This window comes from Oncorhynchus mykiss, chromosome 21 (genome assembly GCF_057628025.1).
Source record: "Oncorhynchus mykiss isolate SJ-2025 chromosome 21, ASM5762802v1, whole genome shotgun sequence".
Classification (NCBI taxonomy): domain Eukaryota; kingdom Metazoa; phylum Chordata; class Actinopteri; order Salmoniformes; family Salmonidae; genus Oncorhynchus; species Oncorhynchus mykiss.
The window spans coordinates 4,862,684-4,882,356 of NC_143042.1; the positions used below are offsets into that span (position 1 = coordinate 4,862,684).

The 19,673-nt window shown below is 42.7% G+C and overlaps 1 protein-coding gene across 2 annotated transcripts in view; it reads right to left on the reverse strand.

Annotated features, from left to right (window-relative positions):
* LOC110499755 (zinc finger DHHC-type palmitoyltransferase 17) overlaps positions 1–14,816 on the reverse strand; it is a 57,663-nt gene extending 42,847 nt beyond the window's left edge. Inside the window, exons 1-3 of one of the 2 annotated variants that reach the window (XM_090213555.1) lie at positions 14,388–14,816; positions 12,949–13,052; positions 3,178–3,281 (exon numbers count right to left, since the gene is read on the reverse strand). In XM_090213555.1, coding sequence (XP_090069681.1) covers positions 3,178–3,281; positions 12,949–13,011 — 167 coding nt within the window. In that variant the 5' untranslated portion in view covers positions 13,012–13,052; positions 14,388–14,816. Of the gene's footprint in view, positions 1–3,177; positions 3,282–12,948; positions 13,143–14,387 lie in introns of those variants that run through there. The other variant, XM_090213554.1, reaches the window with a different exon arrangement.
* Positions 14,817–19,673: the final 4,857 nt, after the last annotated feature.

The following is a 19,673-nucleotide window of genomic DNA, read 5'->3' on the forward strand; positions in this document are numbered from 1 at the left end:
TAACTTTAATACCAAATAAACTCAGAATTAATAGTTGCTAATACAAAGATGTCTCTGCTAGGAGTTGTTCAGCTTATTGTTATTTGCAGTTAGTTTCCCAATCCTTCTTCCTCCTGTTACCATCATGTTCCAGCAGAAGTAAGACTGGAACATAGTATCAACAGAAACTGAACGTATATTTTCAACACAGAACATCTGATTTTTGGACAGTTGACCTCTTTGTGCACTTTACGTCTCTACCACTGATTCTTAATCTCAAGCTAAAGCAAAACTTTAAATCATTGTACTTTTGTAATTACAGGTGTTGCTATAATGTACAGATATTATAAAATTCCTTTCAAGTCAGTTCTATTTGTGACGCTGATCGCGGTGCTAGTCCTGCCTCTCTCATCTCCTCATTGGTTTATAGAAGCAGATACCCACGTGCCATTTCCTCATTGGTTATACCCACGTGGGCGATTGAAAGACAACGGAGTTCGTCGGTTGTCGTGGTAATACTATGAAAGTTCAGATGCCGATCGCCATATAAAGTCCAAAGAAGAAAAAGCCTGGAAGGAGGAGACATGACAAGAAGAGGAACTTAAAATGTTCCACCTTCTCCACTACTGTCCCGTCGATGTGGATAAGGGGCTGCTCCACCACCCGATGTCACAGGAAGGCCAAAAAGATCAAAGGACAGTAACCATCCGAGCCACTGCCTGTTCACCCCGCTATCATCCAAAAGGCGAGGTCAGTACAGGTGCATCAAAGCAGGGACCGAGAGACTGAAAAACAGCTTCTACCTCAAGGCCATCATACTGTTAAACAGCCATCACTAACGTGGAGTGGCTGCTGCCAACATACTGACTTAAATCTCTAGCCACATTAATAATAAAAAATTGGATGTAATAAATGTATCACTAGTCACTTTAAAAAAATGCCACATTATATGTTTACATACCCTACATTACTCATCTCATATGTATCTACTGCATCTTGCCTATGTCGTTCGGCCGTCGCTCATCCATATATTTATATGTACATATTCTTAATCATTCCTTTACACTTGTGTGAATAAGGTAGTTGTGAAATTGTTAGATATTACTGCACGGTCAGAACTAGAAGCACAAGTATTTCGCTACACTCGCATTAACATCTGCTAACCATGCGTTTGTGACCAATAACATTTGATTGGGAAACGAATCGGTTCACTGTTTTATGTGTGGATTAATTGTCGGAGAAGAGGACCTTGTGCATTTCAGGTAAAATAACAACTCAATGTTTATATCCCAGGACAAATTAGCTAGCAACAGCAAGCTAGCTAGCTAGCTAAATTGCCATAAATGTTTAATGCTTTTAGACCTGTCCCCGAAATTAAAATAATTGGTTCAGAGTTTGTTTTGATATTTCAACCTGCGTGTCGTCATCGCGTTTGGTGTGGGGGGACAAAATCAATTGGCGCACGATGGTCGGTTTGGGTACGGTGTCATGGTGAAATTCCTGAGCGGATTTTTTTCTCCGGCAACTGAGTTAGGAAGGACGCCTGTATCTTTGAGGTGACTAGGTGTAGATACCCCATCCAAAGTCTAATTAATAACTTCACCATACTCAAAGTGATATTCAATGTCTGTGTTTTAGGTGCCCTTCTTTGCGAAACATTGTAAAACTTCCCTGGTCTTTGTGTTTGAATCAATTTTTGATATTCACTGATCGACTGAGGGACCTTATAGACAAGTGTGTGTGAGGTACAGTGAGGAGGTAGTCATTCAAAAAGTAGCTTAAACACTAGTATTGCCCCCAGAGTGAGTCCATGCAACTTATTATGGGACTTGTTGAGCACATGTTGACTCCTGAACCTATTTAGGCTTGCCATAACAAATTGATTCAAGACAATTCAGATTTTCATTTTTTATTAATTTGTAAAACATCTGATAACAAAATTCCACTGACATTATGGGGTATTGTTCAGGCTGTAACAACGTGTGTAAAAAGTCAATGGGTGTGAATACTTTGAAGGAACTGTGGTCATTCACCATTGGTCTGGATCATAGGGGAAGGAACGTTTCATAATACCATGTGAACACATTCATGGGGGAAGGGAAATCACAGGTAGTGCAGACTAGCTGATACATATCTGGTCCTGACGATGCCAGAACAAGGAAACAAGTCCAGGGAGGCTGGTAGTAAATCACACAGGAAATACATGTTCTGTTAGTGGTTTCCTGCGAGCGTCCATACTAGGGGCCTGTCTGTTACCCTATATGCAAACCAACTAGAGGGAGTATCGATAGCGGTGTAGTGTGAAGTTGCTCCTAGACACTGATCTTGAGCCAGTTTTGCATTTTCCCCACTAATGGTTAAGGTTAGGACTGGGGGAGGGGTAACAGATCCTAGATCTGAACCTAGGGGTACAGATTCACGGAGCTCTATGGACAATTCCGTCGACCTCATGGACAATTCCTTCGACCTTTTGCTCTGACATGCACTGTCATCTGTGGGACCTTATATAGACAGGTGTGTGCCTTTCCAAATCATGTCCAAACAATTTAATTTACCACAGGTGGACTCCAAACAAGTTGTAGAAACATCTCAAGGATGATCAAAGGAAACATGATTCACCTGAGCTCAATTTCGAGACTCATAGCAAAGGGTCTGAATAAATAAGTTCTGTTTTTATAAATGTGCAAACATTTCTAAAAAGCCGTTTTCGCTTTATTATGGGGTATTGTGTGTAGATTGATGAAATGCCAGCTTCTCTTAGCCACATGTCTGGGGAGCTGCTTTGCATGGTACCGCAGGTAGGCTAGTGGATAGAGCGTTGGCCTAGTAACCAAAAGGTGGTAAGATCAAATCCCTGAGCTTACAAGGTAAAAATCTGTTGTTCTGCCCCTGAACAAGGCAGTTAACCCACTGTTCAGAGGCCGTCATTGTAAATAAGAATTTGTTCTTAATTGACCTAGTTAAATAAAGGATAAAAGCAGTCAGGCCTGTGTGCTGGAGAACAACGTGGAGCCTGCAAATAATGTTTGCCCTGCTACACAAGTAAGATAACTATACCGCAACAGGAAGTGTTTTTAAAACCAGTTATATTGCTTGTATACCAGCCCACATTGCTTGTATACCTTGAACCACACCGGCCAAGCTTTGTGCGCATACACACACACACACACGTGAGCCCGGCGGAGCGTGGATACTCACTGCGTGGCTTTGACGATGTCCCAGGTACTGTAGTCATCCACGTGGCTCTTGCGCCCCACATTCTCACTGTAGCCATGGTTATAGTGACTCTGGGGCTTGAGTTCCTGTTGGGAGAGAAAAAAAAAACAGCAATGAGTTTCATCAATCCGTGCCTTGCCTGGACCCAGTGGGCCTACCCAGATGGCACAGCGTCATCTCACGAGAGCGATTGAATGAGTGACGGAGAGAGTTGGAGGAGGCTGTGTCGTGTTCTGATGGTGGGCAACAGTGAGCCGGGGCCGCCCACATAGGCCCTTCACATTCTTATTAGCCTCCACGGCAACGCCATGGCAACGTCATTTAACCACCCCCCTCACCCCGGGAGGACTGCTATATTGCTGCCTTGGTGACTGTTAAATACACATCACATCCCAGTTCTCACTCAGTCTCTATAACCTTTACTGAACAACACTATTGGTCCAGGAGAATGCAGTTAGGGTTTTCATAAAAGCATGAAACTTGGTTCACGTGTACAGTACTGACTGTAAAACAACCATAACAGGCCTATATATCGTCTAGATTCCTACTAAATCTATTTTCCAATGAAAGGCCCGGTGACAGACTAGCGTCCTGTCCACGGGGTGTACTTGTACGTCAAGCTGCCCCACACTACAGACTCAGGATATGGGCTCCTGCCCTATTGGCCACTATGGATTGTCCAAGGCTCACTTGTCCAAGGCTCACTTGTCCAAGGCTCACTTGTCCAAGGCTCACTTGTCCAAGGCTCACTATAAGGATACTTGGTTAATGATGAATCATATAGACCTACAGCAGACTATAAGGATACTTGGTTAATGATGAATCATATATACATACAGCAGACTATAAGGATACTGGGTTAATGAATCATATAGACCTACAGCAGACTAAGGATACTGGGTTAATGATTGATCATATAGACCTACAGAAGGCTATACGGATGAAAATCTGATGGGAAAAACACTTGGTAGACAGTTAACGAGGGGTAAGGATTATAATGAGATCATTAAATATGTATAGTAATCTATAATCTACAGGCTACCCTGAAGGGAGGAGAGGAGCTAGAGCTGACTGGAGGATGGAGAGGAGCTAGAGCTGACTGGAGGATGGAGAGGAGCTAGAGCTGACTGGAGAGGAGCTAGAGCTGACTGGAGAGGAGCTAGAGCTGACTGGAGAGGAGCTAGAGCTGACTGGAGAGGAGCTAGAGCTGACTGGAGGATGGAGAGGAGCTAGAGCTGACTGGAGGATGGAGAGGAGCTAGAGCTGACTGGAGGATGGAGAGGGATGAAAGGCGAAGGGAGGAGAGGGGGAGGAGCCATGCCAGGCAGATGAAAGACTACCCCCTGGCAGTCTTTCAAAAGGCCCTCAAATCACATCCATGCCCTCTGACTTGGGTTGCAAAGGGTCGGAAACTTTCCATAATTTTCCCGGAAATTTTCCATGGGAATTTAAGCCCTGGAATTTGGGGAATTTTGCTTAAATGCATCAAAAAAAAGTTAGCTTATAATAGTGAACTTTTTTTGTGGGCTACACAAGGCAATTCTAGGTATTGTGGCATATTTTGGTTGAACTATCCCCAATTCAATGGAATTGCAACCCCCTGCATGCACAGTGCATTCTTCAATCACATGTGCAGTGCACTCTTCCATCACATGTGCAGCTGATTCTCAAGATCTTGCACACTAATGAGATGCTTTTGAGCCCACACTACTACACTGTCTGAGCCAAGGACTAAATGCTTTCTGGTAAGTTTTGATTACAATACTGGGTGGGGTGAATATATTTTATATGACATACATAATTTTTTCTTAACTAGTAAATAGTAGCCTACAGCAAAGTGTGTTTCAATCATTTCTAACTGACAATTTCTGCTAGTTAGTTTTTGCTAACAGGTGGGTTTTAGCTTGCTTGAGCCTGTTAACTGAGGAGTGTTAATTCACCTGTTTCATACATGTTTCATTTTAAAACATTTATCTTACAAAGGAGTTGTTTAATCTAACTACTTAACTATTAATCTGTACATGGAATTGTATTTATTTTTTTTAAACATGTTTTTTTCCTAATCTTTTCAGGGAAATGCCACGGGCACTATCTGATGTGTGGAGACGTTTCACTGCAGCTAATGTAGAAGGAAAAATGGTGTACATCTGCAAATACTGTGCCAAATCATATGTGAAGACTGCAAAAAAAGACACAGAATCATCTGGCCAAGTGCATAAAGTTCCCTCAGCGCTCACAACATGCAACCTCTGACAAAAGTCCCTCCGCTTCTATTTGAGGTGAAAATGATGAATCAGACCCCTTATTCGAAAGCAACAGCTCGTGGTCCTCCTGGAATGAGAAGTTGTTTTTTTTACTCAATGGAGGAACGTAGTCAGAGAAATGCTGATGAATGTCTTGCTCGAGCTGTGTATGCAACTGGTTCACCTCTGATGCTCACAGGCAATGTGTATTGGAAGAGATTTCTGAATGTTCTTCACCCAGCATACACTCCTCCAAAACAGACATGCTTTATCTACTCATTTGCTGGATGCAGAGTTCAACAGAGTTCAAGTGAAGGTCAAGCAAATCAGAGAAAGCAGACTGTATTGCAATCATCTCTGATGGGTGGTCGAATGTTCGTGGGCAAGGAATAATTAACTACATCTCCACCCCTCAACCAGTATTCTACAAGAGCACAGACACAAGGGACAACAGACACACCGGTCTCTACACTGCAGATGAGCTGAAGGCAGTCAATGACCTTGGACCACAGAAGGGATTTGCACTGGTGACAGACAATGCTGCGAACATGAAGGCTGCTTGGTCTAAAGTGGAGGAGTCCTACACCCATTGGTTGTGCTGCTCATGCATTGAAGCTGCTCCTCGAGGACATCATGACACTGAAAACAATGGATACACTCTACAAGAGAGCCAAGTAAACAGTTAGGTATGTGAAGAGTCATCAGCAGCAATCTACCTCACCAAGCAAAGTGAGAAGAATAAGAGCACCACATTGAAGCTGCCCAGCAACATCCGTAGCTTGAAACTCCTGAAAGACAATGCCATCCTGTCTGATGTTCAGACTATGCTTGCAGATGTAAGATAAGAAATCCATACTGCCCTGACCACATCACTGTTGCTCCAAGCAGAGGAAACTGCAGTTCTGAAATACATCAAAAAGCATTTAGACTTCTGCCTGAAGCCCATACATGCCGCAGCATACGTGTTGGACACCAAGTATGCTGGCAGGAGCATCCTGTCTGGTGCAGAGATCAACAAGGCCTATGGTGTCATCACTACCGTGTCTCGCCACCTTGGCCTGGATGAGGGCAAGGTTCTTGGCAGTCTGGCGAAGTACACTTCCAAGCAAGGGCTTTGGGATGGAGATGCAATATGGCAGTCATGCCAACATATCTCATCAGCCACCTGGTGGAAGAGACTGTGGATCTGAGACTCTTTCCCGCCTTCATCATCCTCCAAATCCCACCAACATCAGCCGCCTCAGAGCGCAACTGGTCCTTGTTTGGGAACACACACACCAAAGCACGCAACAGGCTGACCAATACCAGGGTTGAAAAATTGGCGGCCATGTCGGGCAAATTTGAGGCCTTTTGAGCCTGACAACGAGCCATCCTCAACAAGGTTGGAAAGTGACAGTGAAGATGAGGTCTCAGAGTCTGATGTTCAAGAGGTGGACATTGAGAGGAAGACAACCAAAGCTTTAGTTTCTACACCATCATTTTACAGATGTATGTTGAAAACATTGTTGGTAGATGCGATGGATCGTTCAATATTCCTTTTCTTTTGTTGTTCAGTGAAATCATCCCATGTGACGAGTCAACTCATTTAATTAAAGTTCAATCCTTAACTAAATTGTTTTTAAAATGTATATTGGAATGATTTAATCATTTGTAATGATGTCTACTTATGATAAGGTAAATGTTTATGTTTGTCTCCATATGATATGGTAAATATATTCAATACAAAAACCATTTAAAATGGTACTAATATTAATTTGCATTCATTTCCTTTAACTCCCATATATTCCTGTTAATTCCCACGGAAAGTTTCCACCTCTGAATATTCCCCAAACTGTGCAACCCTACCTCTGACATAAATGGCATATTATTATTGTTATTGTTATCTGATCAAAGCAACTAGTGCGTTAGTAGTGCGTTAGTAGTGCGTTCATAGCCTTCCTTTTCTTATGGGTGGCCCCAGTGAGTATCGAACGCACGACCCTGGCGTTGCAAGAGCCACACTCTACCAAGGGAGCTACACATGACCATAAGGTATCAAACTTGTCAATTGAAAACAATGGAAGCCAAACGATGGCCTGAGGGTGAACAGAGCTTGGTATGGGAAACACTAGCTTATAGTAAGTGTTCATCAGAATAGCTACAGCCACAAAGTGTGGAATTCTGGTGAGCATGCCAGAATCCCACTCAGGAGAGGTATTTTTTAAACCACCAATTTGCTTTCGGCAAGGTACGGATTGGGGCAGTTTCATGCACTGTTATGTCGTCGACAGCGGTAAGTAACATGAAAAAATGCTGAGAAACAGGTCCAAGCAACTTCTTCCAGGAACAGAGAGATGTTATTTTGCTGGTGAGGCCATAACGGCCTGTCTCTCCAATCTAGCAGCAACTACATTATCTGACGAAGTGGAGGATGGTTTGGCAATACAACAAACTCCTAAAGACAGAGCAAAACTGTTAGGGCTATTTTAGGCCAGTAGCCAATGATATCAGCCTCCAGCCATGGATGTTAGCTAAGGGACAAGGTGGCTTGACTAAGGGCCTCAAAGATAGCCAGGAGTTAGCGGTGAGAGGCACTAAGGGTGCCTGAAGCCACCCATGCTCAATCAGTCCTGCAGCATGTCACAGGAGTTACACTGGAGTAGTGTGAAGTGCTGAACCAGCTCTCCTTACATGGCAGTGAGAGAAACACAAGGTGGACAGTCAGCATGCCAGGGGGCGGCAGGGTAGCCTAGTGGTTAGAGCGTTGGACGAGTAACCGGAAGGTTGCAAGTTCAAACACCCGAGCTGACAAGGTACAAATCTGTCGTTCTGCCCCTGAACAGGCAGTTAACCCACTGTTCCTAGGCCATCATTGAAAATAAGAATTTGTTCTTAACTGACTTGCCTGGTTAAATAAAGGTAAAATAAAAATGAATTATAAGTTAAATATTAAGTTAAAAAGTGTTCATTCAGTATTGTTGTAATTGTCATTATTACAAATACATTAAAAAAATATATATATATTTTTTCTTTTTAAATCGGCCGATTAATCGGTATCAGCTTTTTTGGTCCTCCAATAATCGGTATCGGCGTTGAAAAATCATAATCGGTCGACCTCTAATCCAGTTGACTCACCATTTGAATCTTGTCTGTTTGAAGAAGCAGTGATCAAGGAGGTTCTCAGTCAATAAGGACATATGGCAGGCTCATCCCAGGGGACGGTGTCATGCGCCCAGATCTAAAAATAAGCTACAAAAAAAACTAACCTAAATGTAGACTATGGAATCGCGTGGCTTTGTATTAGCTGCAGTATCCCCATGAGTTAATGTGCTCCTCTTCAGTTTAGTGTCAGATTTTAGGCTAGCAAAAAAACAAACTAAATTACATAAGTTTCATTCAGAGTATAGGTCTGTGATGATGTGCCTGTATTCCCATCTTTACAAGTTATCTCAAATCATTTAGTCAACATGGGTATTTGCCATCATCTGTAGCCTGTAGTTTGTAAATACAATCTCTGGATCCAGACTTCATCACCAACACTTTAAATTCATCCCACCATTTGTTGCACCTGACTCATTGACTGAAGCTTGTTCAGGACAGAGGACATGTTTCCTTGCCCATCGTGGAGTACACCTGACCCGCTCATAATCTATTGAAGCTGCTGCTACATCCATTCAGTAGCTAGGGGTTGCCACCAGATGAGGTCCGAAAGCACAGAGAGGATAGATAAGGCTTCACCAACCACAGTGGACGGTCCCAATCTAAACAATCTGAAATGAAGGCCATTTATTTTGTATTACTACTTCAATAGTCACACAGTTTCATTTAATGGGAGGACAATGGCTGAGAGAGAGGATGCTACCTGGACTGGAGAACTGTTATGTTTAAGAAGCAACTATAAAGGATAGCAAAGAGAAACAGACTACGTTTTCTACATTATCTCTGTTATTTTACATTCTCTGTGCCGTCTATTGCCTCCATTGACGTTATGAATCCAGCAACGGAGCAAGATTCTGTAGTTGTTCTATTCAAAAACAATATAATTTGCATTTTTAAACTGGGTCAGGAGCCTAGGAGTTAGGCTGCATCCCTTAATGCTCCCTTATAGCCTAGTGCACTACCTTTGACCAGGGCCCGTATGGCTCTGGTCCAAAGTAGGGAATAGGGAGCCATTTGGGACGCAGACTATATCTGTGGCTGACAGTCAGACAAACAAAATCAACAATAGGAAAGATTGCAAAAGAGGCTGAAATTCATGAGAAGACGTGTTTAATGAGATTCAGAGGGGAAAACACAGGCTTAGACAGAGAGAATAAGTGAACTTGCATATCAAACGGTCGTATCCAAGGGTAGCTTATTGATGTGCATCTCTCTGGGACTCCCTAGAGTACACCAGATGTTCACCACAAAACTGAGCAGGTGGATGGTGGTGGGGTCATGTGGCACTTGAATTTCACACGTCTCTCTTTTAGAGATCAACCAGAGAACAGTAAAGGCTTCTCATTCAAATAAAACAAATCAGAGAAACAGGCCATAAATGTACAGCCTATATCAGAGATGCAAAACATTTAGGCCTAGGCTATGCTGCATTAATGGAGATGGCTTTTCCACAAAGCTCTTTGACTCAAAAGCCACATGACAGCTAAGCTTTGGAGGAATCTGAAAAAGTATTTTGTCAACCTTCTGGAATTCAGACCAGGGCACTAAGCCTGAAGGCTCTTTAACAGCAGCAACAAGGTTGAGGCAACAGACATAGCCCAACACTATTCTTCACAATCCGAGAAAGTGTAACCTCTATCCAGGGATTAACCAACATGATTGCAGGTGGCTGTGTATTTATGGTACACTGCATCATCTGGATATGTGTGCAACAGAAGTTCAACATTCACCTTCTGCTACCATTTCTGTCAAGCCGTCTACACATACAGTTTGACATAAAGGTTGGAGAAATCCAGCGTACGCACCACACAGAACCCACTACTACTGCCTCTGCAACGCAAGACAAATGCAGAATTCCATTGGAAATAAATGTATTTCTGGTGTGACAAAAGGCAATGACGTTGTCATCGAGGCGAAATGCTTCCTCTACTTTGACAGGAGACAGTTACGGCCTGAGGGCTCTGGAGCAGGCTCTGTCACAGACAGCCTGCCATAGGCCTAACACTGCTCATTCCAATCACACATGACCAAGAGTGGAATACTGCAGCGATAGATAGACGAGTCATGCCAGAGATTTGTACCAAGGGAACATGCAACATATGGCAGTTTTCCAAGCAGTCAATGTCCCACCGCCATCATGAAGTCAAGATATCAACATGGGGCTGTCCATCTTCAACAAACGGCTTGGATTTGTGACGAGCCGAGCTGCAGTCTTACTGAAATAACGTAATTAGTCCACATAGAAGAGCAGTACGAGTCCCATGAAGCCTAAGAAAGATCACAAGTCCTTTGGGGCTCAGTTGGTAGAGCATGTCGCTTGCAACACCAAGGATCAGGGGGTTTGATTCCCGCTGGGATAAACAAAAAAGTGTCTACTAAAAGGAATATATTAATATGTATTATTAGGCTACATACTACAAATCACATAGATAATAGCCAATGAGCAGAACACTACATAATCCTGTGTTTAGGTCATCTATCACTACAGCAACACCTAACCCTCCGCAGGTTAAACGTGCTTTATGGTTTCAGATTTCACCCTCTCCTAACTGACATGCTGTTGTTTAATTCCGCAGCAGAGTTGGCCGTCGGTTGAGTGTTTGATGGGATTTTAATGAAAGGAGACATTGTTTTCAGTTACCCTCCTTCTCCCCTCAGGCCCAACTTCCCTATGCCTGACCACAGGCTAAATCTAAGCTATGCAGTGTCACACTACGTATACAAATCAGTAATTGTGACATCATGTCAAAAGAGCCTGCATAACCAATAAATGGAGAGGAATGAGGCTTGACATATCAAAAACTCATTAAGCACAAGAGTAAGAAAAAGAGACGCATCTGGCAAAAGTAACACAAATTGTCAGGAACTTGGTGTGAGTCTAATACCAGGAAAATTGTATTTTCTTTAAAAGATCATTTTCAGTCAGTGTGTTTTAAGTGTGTGGGTTTGCCAAATGATTTACAAAAGGCAAGATGGCACTATTTAATGCCCATTGGTTGTCTTTCAAATATGGGCTTTTTCAAATAAATGTCTGTTTCTGTGGCTTGCTGCCAGCCCACAGACTGAAAACTTAGTACTTTTTGCACCAAGACAAGAGGGGTAAATAAGCTTCCTACACCATGTGGCGTAACAGGTTGGCCAACACAAGTGAGTTAGTAAACCATGAATAATTTAGTGACATGTCCTCTGTACTGGCCCATTCTTAAAAAACACATCTAATGTTTGTTAATCAAGTGACAGTGGCCTGAAACAAGTTAAATTTTGTATTCCATGTTGTTGGTATCCTTTCACTCCAAATAGTAAAATGCATTTCGACAACAAATAAATAAGCCAGCTAATTTTGAAGACTGAGCCAAAAGGCAATTTGCCAGACCACATTTAATAGGCTATATAAACTAAAATGCCAAATATGACATGCTCAACTCTTACTAAGTTCTGTGAATAAGTATTGGGTGCTGTATAAATTAGCCCAGCAGTAATCCAACGGCCAGCACTCAAATAAATAGTAACGTTAGATGCTAGCTCGCTGTACTATTCTCAGCAGTCACAATGAATGTATTTCGGCCCCATGCCGATCTGCACACAGATAAGGCCCAAATATTATTGTCAGATCTGAATTTATTTGGAATAAAGCTACAACATGAATGTAATTGTTGTATCACATTCACAACATTCAAGTGTTTATTCCTGTGCTATGGGCTAAACATATCTAGCTCTAGGGCTGACTAGCAAGAACAATCTTTAGCTAGCTATTTTGTTAGCCCTAACTTGCTAACCTAGCTAGCAACTAAACCATTAATACGTTTATATGGCTAAATGTAAATAGGCTGAATGTTGGCCAAGGACAGAGAAGTTTAATGCAATTGACGTTGCTTGACAAATACTGTCACTGACATGGCTAGCCTCGCTAACTACAATGCTAGGCCCGCGCCCATCTCTGTTTGCATGCTAACGTTGCCATCACCGACCAAGCAACATGACATTTCAGCACAAGTCATTATTCGGGCTGCAGCAAAGCCCTGCTTTTCTGACGACAATAAACCAGTTCAGCATAACTACCTACGATCTCATGTTCGGTAATTCTGTTATTTTCAAGGTAGCTTATCTGTTGGGCACAATAAACAAACCAAGAATGTCGTCTGATTTACTAGATTCAGAAACACCTTCAGCAAAATTAGCTGGCTAGCTAACATGCTATTACGCAGCAGGGGAAAACCTGACATGTATTTGGTGGTAGCTGCCCTCCCTCGATGAGGGGGGCATCCTGGTTCTCCCAAAACACGGTGAATTTATACGGTTTAGTAGATTCCGACATGTACAAGATCCACCCTCGTTATAACCCCGTGCAAAGATGCAGGGCCAAGCAGCTTACCTCTGGATGGAGAATAGGAACACAGCCAGCTTCTTTCTCATATTCATCCATAACGTCAGCCATCTTGGTGGTCAATCTCGCCAAGCATTATGGGACACAACGCTCTGTAGAAACAAACAGGAGGATGGGACGTTCGGTCAAAGCGATGCTCGAGGCTCACAAACCGTCCTGCGATTTTCTGGGGGTACATTGATGTTGCATTACGTCATTGTGTCACATCATCGTTTTGGTATAATTCTGTATCGGGTCATGCATATCAATACCTCTAGGTTAAGTCATGAAAGGAGGTCGGTACCCACATGTAAAGCCATTTGAGGTGTAATTGTTATAGCCTACTGTTATTATAACACTCTATGCCTGACACGAAACAACGTTATGATTCAGATATGTGCGTGCATGGACGACCTTGAACGCTAATATTCCCCACCTTGTTGCAGCTGTGTGATCTGCACGAGAAATTGCGTCACATTTTTTTTAAACGTTCCTATTTACGAAATAAATATTTATGTATTTTACAGTAATCTTGTAGTATTAACATCATGACTAATACTGTTATGGCTATACATATTTTAAAATAGGTTTGGAAAAGCAGTTAATGTATTGTATAACCGTTAGTTAGTTAGGCTACTTCCAAGATGTAAACAAAAAAATCCCTACCAAAATGAACCCTACGTAAATCTATGCAATGGTGTGTTTGCTTCCATAAAGTTTATGTGCAATATATACCTCAGTGGTGCAATATGTATGAAATATTTGTATTTTTCGAAGGGACCGTGCTACATTAGCCTGATACCAGTCGAGCTATTCCACTCCATGCCACTGCTTGGCTGGTCTTTCGGCAATCTCAACGTTCAATATGCAGCCGGATTTACGGCGCAGTTAGTTGTTGATTGGTAATTGGAAACAACAGCCATGACAACAATCTGGAACATGGGTGTACGCAAATTTTCAGCAATATAGAATTCGAATTGAATAACAACAACAAACAAGACCGTTACGACCTGCTGCGGTAATTCCCTTGTGAGAAGGCAGTGTCAGTGCAATGTCATGTTGTTCAAAGTGGCTGGAGCGGACTCTGTAATGAGAGAGAAATAATGATACGGATCGAGCTGGGTTTGCTTCAGTTGCATCCTATTAATTAGAGGAATGAAGCGCAAAACTGGCACCTGTTGTCATTCCTCGCACATATGCTGACCATCATGACCTAATACATGTTTTACCATTTGTTATGCTCATTTCAGTTGCATTATTTGTCCCTCCTCTCTTATTGAGAGATGGAATCCAGACCGGCTACTACTTTCTAAATGGGCGTAGAGAGAATTAGTAATATCTCTCTCTCACACACTAAAAGGACCTATCAATCAAAGCCACCAGCGCACCTCAAGACACACAAATCACATTTCTCCTTTCCTAAAAACGTATTCAAAACATATGCTCACCTTCACATGTTGGCTGTAATCCATCAGAAAGTAGGCCTAGGCTGCATTATAGCATAATGTTAAAATCATGTATTTAAATGAATTGACAAGGAGAGACAGCTATAGTATTACGAGAGACGTTGGTTCTATAATTATTATCCAAGCATGTGCCTTATTCCAGAGGACTTTTTCTAAACTCCCCCCTGTAATTCTTTATTTTTTTCATTCAGTTGAGTCTGACGGAAGCCTTGGGGTTTTTATTCTAGGCGTGAAGATATTCCACCAACATGTTTAGACGATAAAAAGCTACAATGATCACTCGTGCATGGCTGCCAAATGTTTTGGTGTCCCCATAAGTCTAATATTTAAATTGAGGAAAGGTGACGATAATCATTATTTTAGCGATCCACGTTAGACGTCCCTCGCAAAGAATAGGCCCCCCATTCTGCTGATGTGAGCTGTTGGCGCACTTGCGCTTGATATGTGTTTATTGATGTGAAAGTGCCATTTCCCAAAAATGACCTCAGTGGGGAATGGGGATCTACGTCAACAGCCAGGGTTTCATTAAACAGGCCTAGGCATTATACTTTTTTTTTATTGCACATTTAATTAAATTGTCGTATGTGGCGATGTTCAACTTCAATTCGTTGGCACAAAACATGTCAGACAAAATATCGTTTTTGTCTCTTGCTTGTTTAACAGTATAACTTTAGACCGTCCCCACGCCCATACCCGGGCGCGAACCAGGGACCCTCTGCACACATCAACAACAGTCACCCACGAAGCATCGTTACCCATCGCTCCACAAAAGCTTCGGCCCTTGCAGAGCAAGGGGAACCACTACTTCAAGGTCTCAGAGCAAGTGACGCCACCGATTGAAACGCTATTTAGCGCGCACCGCTAACTAAGCTAGCCGTTTCACATCCGTTACACTTGCACAGCACAGGTGCTGGTCGCCTTAATTCACTGTTGTAGGCTTAGTATCAAATCAAATGTTATTTGTCAAATACGCCGAATACAACAGGTGTCGTAGACCTTTACCCTGAAATGCTTACTTTACAATGCCGTTCAGAAAATATTTACTAAATAAAGTTTTTTTTTAATCACATCAAAAAGTTACACAATAAAATGACATAACGATAACGAGGCTATATACGGCGGTACCGGTACCGAGTCAGGCTAATCGAGGTAATGTATATAGGCTAGCATTCGAATGGTGGATTAATAGCCCAGGCTGCCCAGCCTATGAATTAACTTCTAATATACACATCTCTGTCTTCAATGTTCCTTTCTTATGTAATTCATGCATCTCCGCTGACATCTCCACTGGCCTCTCTCTGTCCAATCCTACTGTATTCCTCTTACAGCTCTTGAGACAGTACCCTATAGCCCAATGCGTGTCCTCGAAGTAGCAAGTTTGAATGGCGAGAGCTTCTCTGGTATGACGTGATCACGTTGGCTGATGGTAAAAAATCAATAAACGGGAATCCTGCGTTCTTCCCGCGCCCAATGTTTATGTTTACAATTAAATGTATTATGTCAGAATGCCCAGTGTTTATGTTTACAATTAAATGTATTACGTCAGAATGCCCAATGTTTATGTTTACAATTAAGTGTATTACGTCAGAATGCCCAACGTTTATGTTTACAATTAAGTGTATTACGTCAGAATGCCCAATGTTTATGTTTACAATTAAATGTATTACGTCAGAATGCCCAATGTTAGAATGTTTCCATTCAAATGTATCAATTAAATTTGAACGTTTTCCCATCAGTCTAGTTTGCATTAACATTGTGATTGGATGATAGCGGTGAAGGTTATCGAATCTAGTGGCAAGGAGTGGAACGTAAATTAAAGAGCCTGGTACCCAGGCTAGTGCTACATCTTTCTGCCACTAGATGTCGGACTCTACCCATCTCATATTTAGTGGTTACACAAATACATTATTCTACGGCTTCATAGATACAGCAACATATACGCTTTAAATGTAGCTGTCTTATTTCTACAAGTATATGTGGCCCACAACATATTCGTTATTTGTTTATGGACAATTTATCTATCCTTTAAAACATGACATTACTAGTTGTGTAGACTGCCGAGCATCAAGCAAAAGTAGTCGAACGATAATCACCGGATTACAGGCGTCTCAGTTAATCACTGATTCAACATTCGCACTCACAAGAAGGAAGGCTACGAACAGGATTTCAGAGCTTTTATATAGACTCTAAAATACATGTAAAACTGATCCGTTCCATCAACTAATTAAGCAATTTCTAGAAAACCATATGTATATGTTGCAAACCTGTGATAGCAGGCAGCTATCCTGACTCCTTATCGAGTGTGAAATGATGGAGTGTGTAAGCTAACGTTAGCTATTTCTGCAGTTCTTCTTAGCTAGCGAACGAAAAAAAACATTACATCATAAGGAAGTTGCAACAGTCAAACTAACAGTGGATGGTACCAGATAAGCCATCTGAACCAAACAAGGTAAGGACTGGAGAGCTAACGTTACCTTTCTATGGATGTTAATTATGCGAGTGTGAAAAGAGACACGGATCGGAGGGTGACACTTCTGAATGCGACAAAATTGAATGGTTCCGCTCTGTTCTGCTTGGGTGCTAACCCACACCAGCCAGATAGTTCGTTAGCAAGTTAGATATAGTTGTTGACATCAGTGTTGGCTATGGAGTTGTTAACTGTATGCTTATCAACGTCAATGTTACTAACTAGAAATTATCCTGGCTAGTTAGCTAGAATGCTAACTGACTTCATTATTTAGCTAGCCTGGTGGGGGTTATGTAATAGATGATAGGGCAATGAACAGGATCCAACCAGCTCGCTGGTTTTCATCTGATAACGTTACATGTAAATGGCAACGGAATCGATGATGCTCTCCGAGTATTTCAATCGCAGGCTAGGTGGCTATATCAAGGCAGCATACATTTGTATTAGCTTAGATGACAGAGCACTCTGAATGCAGACGTGCGTGATCAGCATGACTACAGTAGATATAGCCTAGTTGTGTGACAAGAAGGCCTACGTTGCGACTGAGATGAATTGTCAGGCTAAAATATAACAGTAAAATATAGGTTGATTCTCTTCACTTTGTCAAAAAAAAGTAAAATATTTTCTGTTATCTTTTGAATGCAGTGACTGAAGCATTGGGAGGGAAATTATATAATTGCTCTCCATTAAAGGAAAGGGAATGGGAAACAAACACGGAAACATTTTACAATATGTCTGCAATTATTTTTTGCGTCTTCAGTTAAAACATGTTCAGATATTGAAATACAAGTCACAGGGCTTGGTTCTTGTTTGTTAGCCAACGTTGTGCTGTGAAAGCTGTCCAAAACATCAACCCTGAGCTGACTTCACGTTACACTGAGATCCTGCGGTCGGGTTATGTCAGCAAGCCCAGGCCCGATCAGATATTATGTTACAACTCTCACTTGATATGAAGAGCTCAGTAACATGACACCCCACCATGAGACATAGCTCTACAATAACATGCTCTGCACCCTCTTTTCATAACGGGACACTGAAGGCATACATCACCAGACAAATTGTGTAGGCAATTGAAGCTACAGTACAGTGAGCCGACTAAAACCAGGGTTATACTCAGTGGTTGACTTGGACTGAAATAGGTGCCCGTATTTATTTTGTTTGCCGATACTGTTTTTATTTAGGTGAAACTTTTGAGTGAATATTCTAAAAGAGGAACAGGAACTCCAGCAGTAGACAAATTGAGGTGTCGGTGCTCCGGCCCAAGTCTAGCACTGGTTCAGAAAAGCAGTTGAAATGATTTCCCATTAGTCTAGTTGTCAAAGATGATCTAGTCCTTCCTTGAAAATCAACCAATTAGAAATATACCTTTGTTTTTAGAGGATATATTGAGGTTCAACTGTACTATTATAAAGCACTCTATCAAAGTACTATCACCTCCTAAAAATTTGAGGCAAATACTAGACGACTCCTAATGATTCAGGCTGATTGGACTGGTAGCCTAGCCTAGACTGGGACTCCCTAAGGATTCAGGCTGATTGGACTGGTAGCCTAGCCTAGACTGGGACTCCCTAAGGATTCAGGCTGATTGGACTGATAGCCTAGCCTTGGACTCCCTAAGGATTCAGGCTGATTGGACTGATAGCCTAGCCTAGACTGGGACTCCCTAAGGATTCAGGCTGAGTGGACTGGTAGCCTAGCCTAGACTGGGACTCCCTAAGGATTCAGGCTGAGTGGACTGGTAGCCTAGCCTGGGACTCCCTAAGGATTCAGGCTGATTGGACTGGTAGCCTAGCCTAGACTGGGACTCCCTAAGGATTCAGGCTGATTGGACTGGTAGCCTAGCCTAGACTGGGACTCCCTAAGGATTCAGGCTGAGTGGACTGGTAGCCTAGCCTAGACTGGGACTCCCTAAGGATTCAGGCTGATTGGACTGGTAGCCTAGCCTAGACTGGGACTCCCTAATGATTCAGGCTGAGTGGACTGGTAGCCTAGCCTAGACTGGGACTCCCTAAGGATTCAGGCTGATTGGACTGGTAGCCTAGCCTAGACTGGGACTCCCTAAGGATTCAGGCTGAGTGGACTGATAGCCTAGCCTGGGACTCCCTAAGGATTCAGGCTGATTGGACTGGTAGCCTAGCCTAGACTGGGACTCCCTAAGGATTCAGGCTGAGTGGACTGGTAGCCTAGCCTAGACTGGGACTCCCTAAGGATTCAGGCTGATTGGACTGGTAGCCTAGCCTGGGACTCCCTAAGGATTCAGGCTGAGTGGACTGGTAGCCTAGCCTAGACTGGGACTCCCTAAGGATTCAGGCTGATTGGACTGGTAGCCTAGCCTAGACTGGGACTCCCTAAGGATTCAGGCTGAGTGGACTGGTAGCCTAAATTGGGACGCCCTAAGGATTCAGGCTGAATGGACTGGTAGCCTAGCCTAGACTGGGACTCCCTAAGGATTCAGGCTGAGTGGACTGGTAGCCTAGCCTAGACTGGGACTCCCTAAGGATTCAGGCTGAGTGGACTGGTAGCCTAAATTGGGACGCCCTAAGGATTCAGGCTGAATGGACTGGTAGCCTAGCCTAGACTGGGACTCCCTAAGGATTCAGGCTGAGTGGACTGGTAGCCTAGCCTAGACTGGGACTCCCTAAGGATTCAGGCTGAGTGGACTGGTAGCCTAGCCTAGACTGGGACTCTCTAAGGATTCAGGCTGAGTGGACTGGTAGCCTAGCCTAAATTGGGGACCACATATTTCCATGTTTTCCATTCTTGACAGATTTGCATGTCAATGCAGGGTAATCATCATCTCA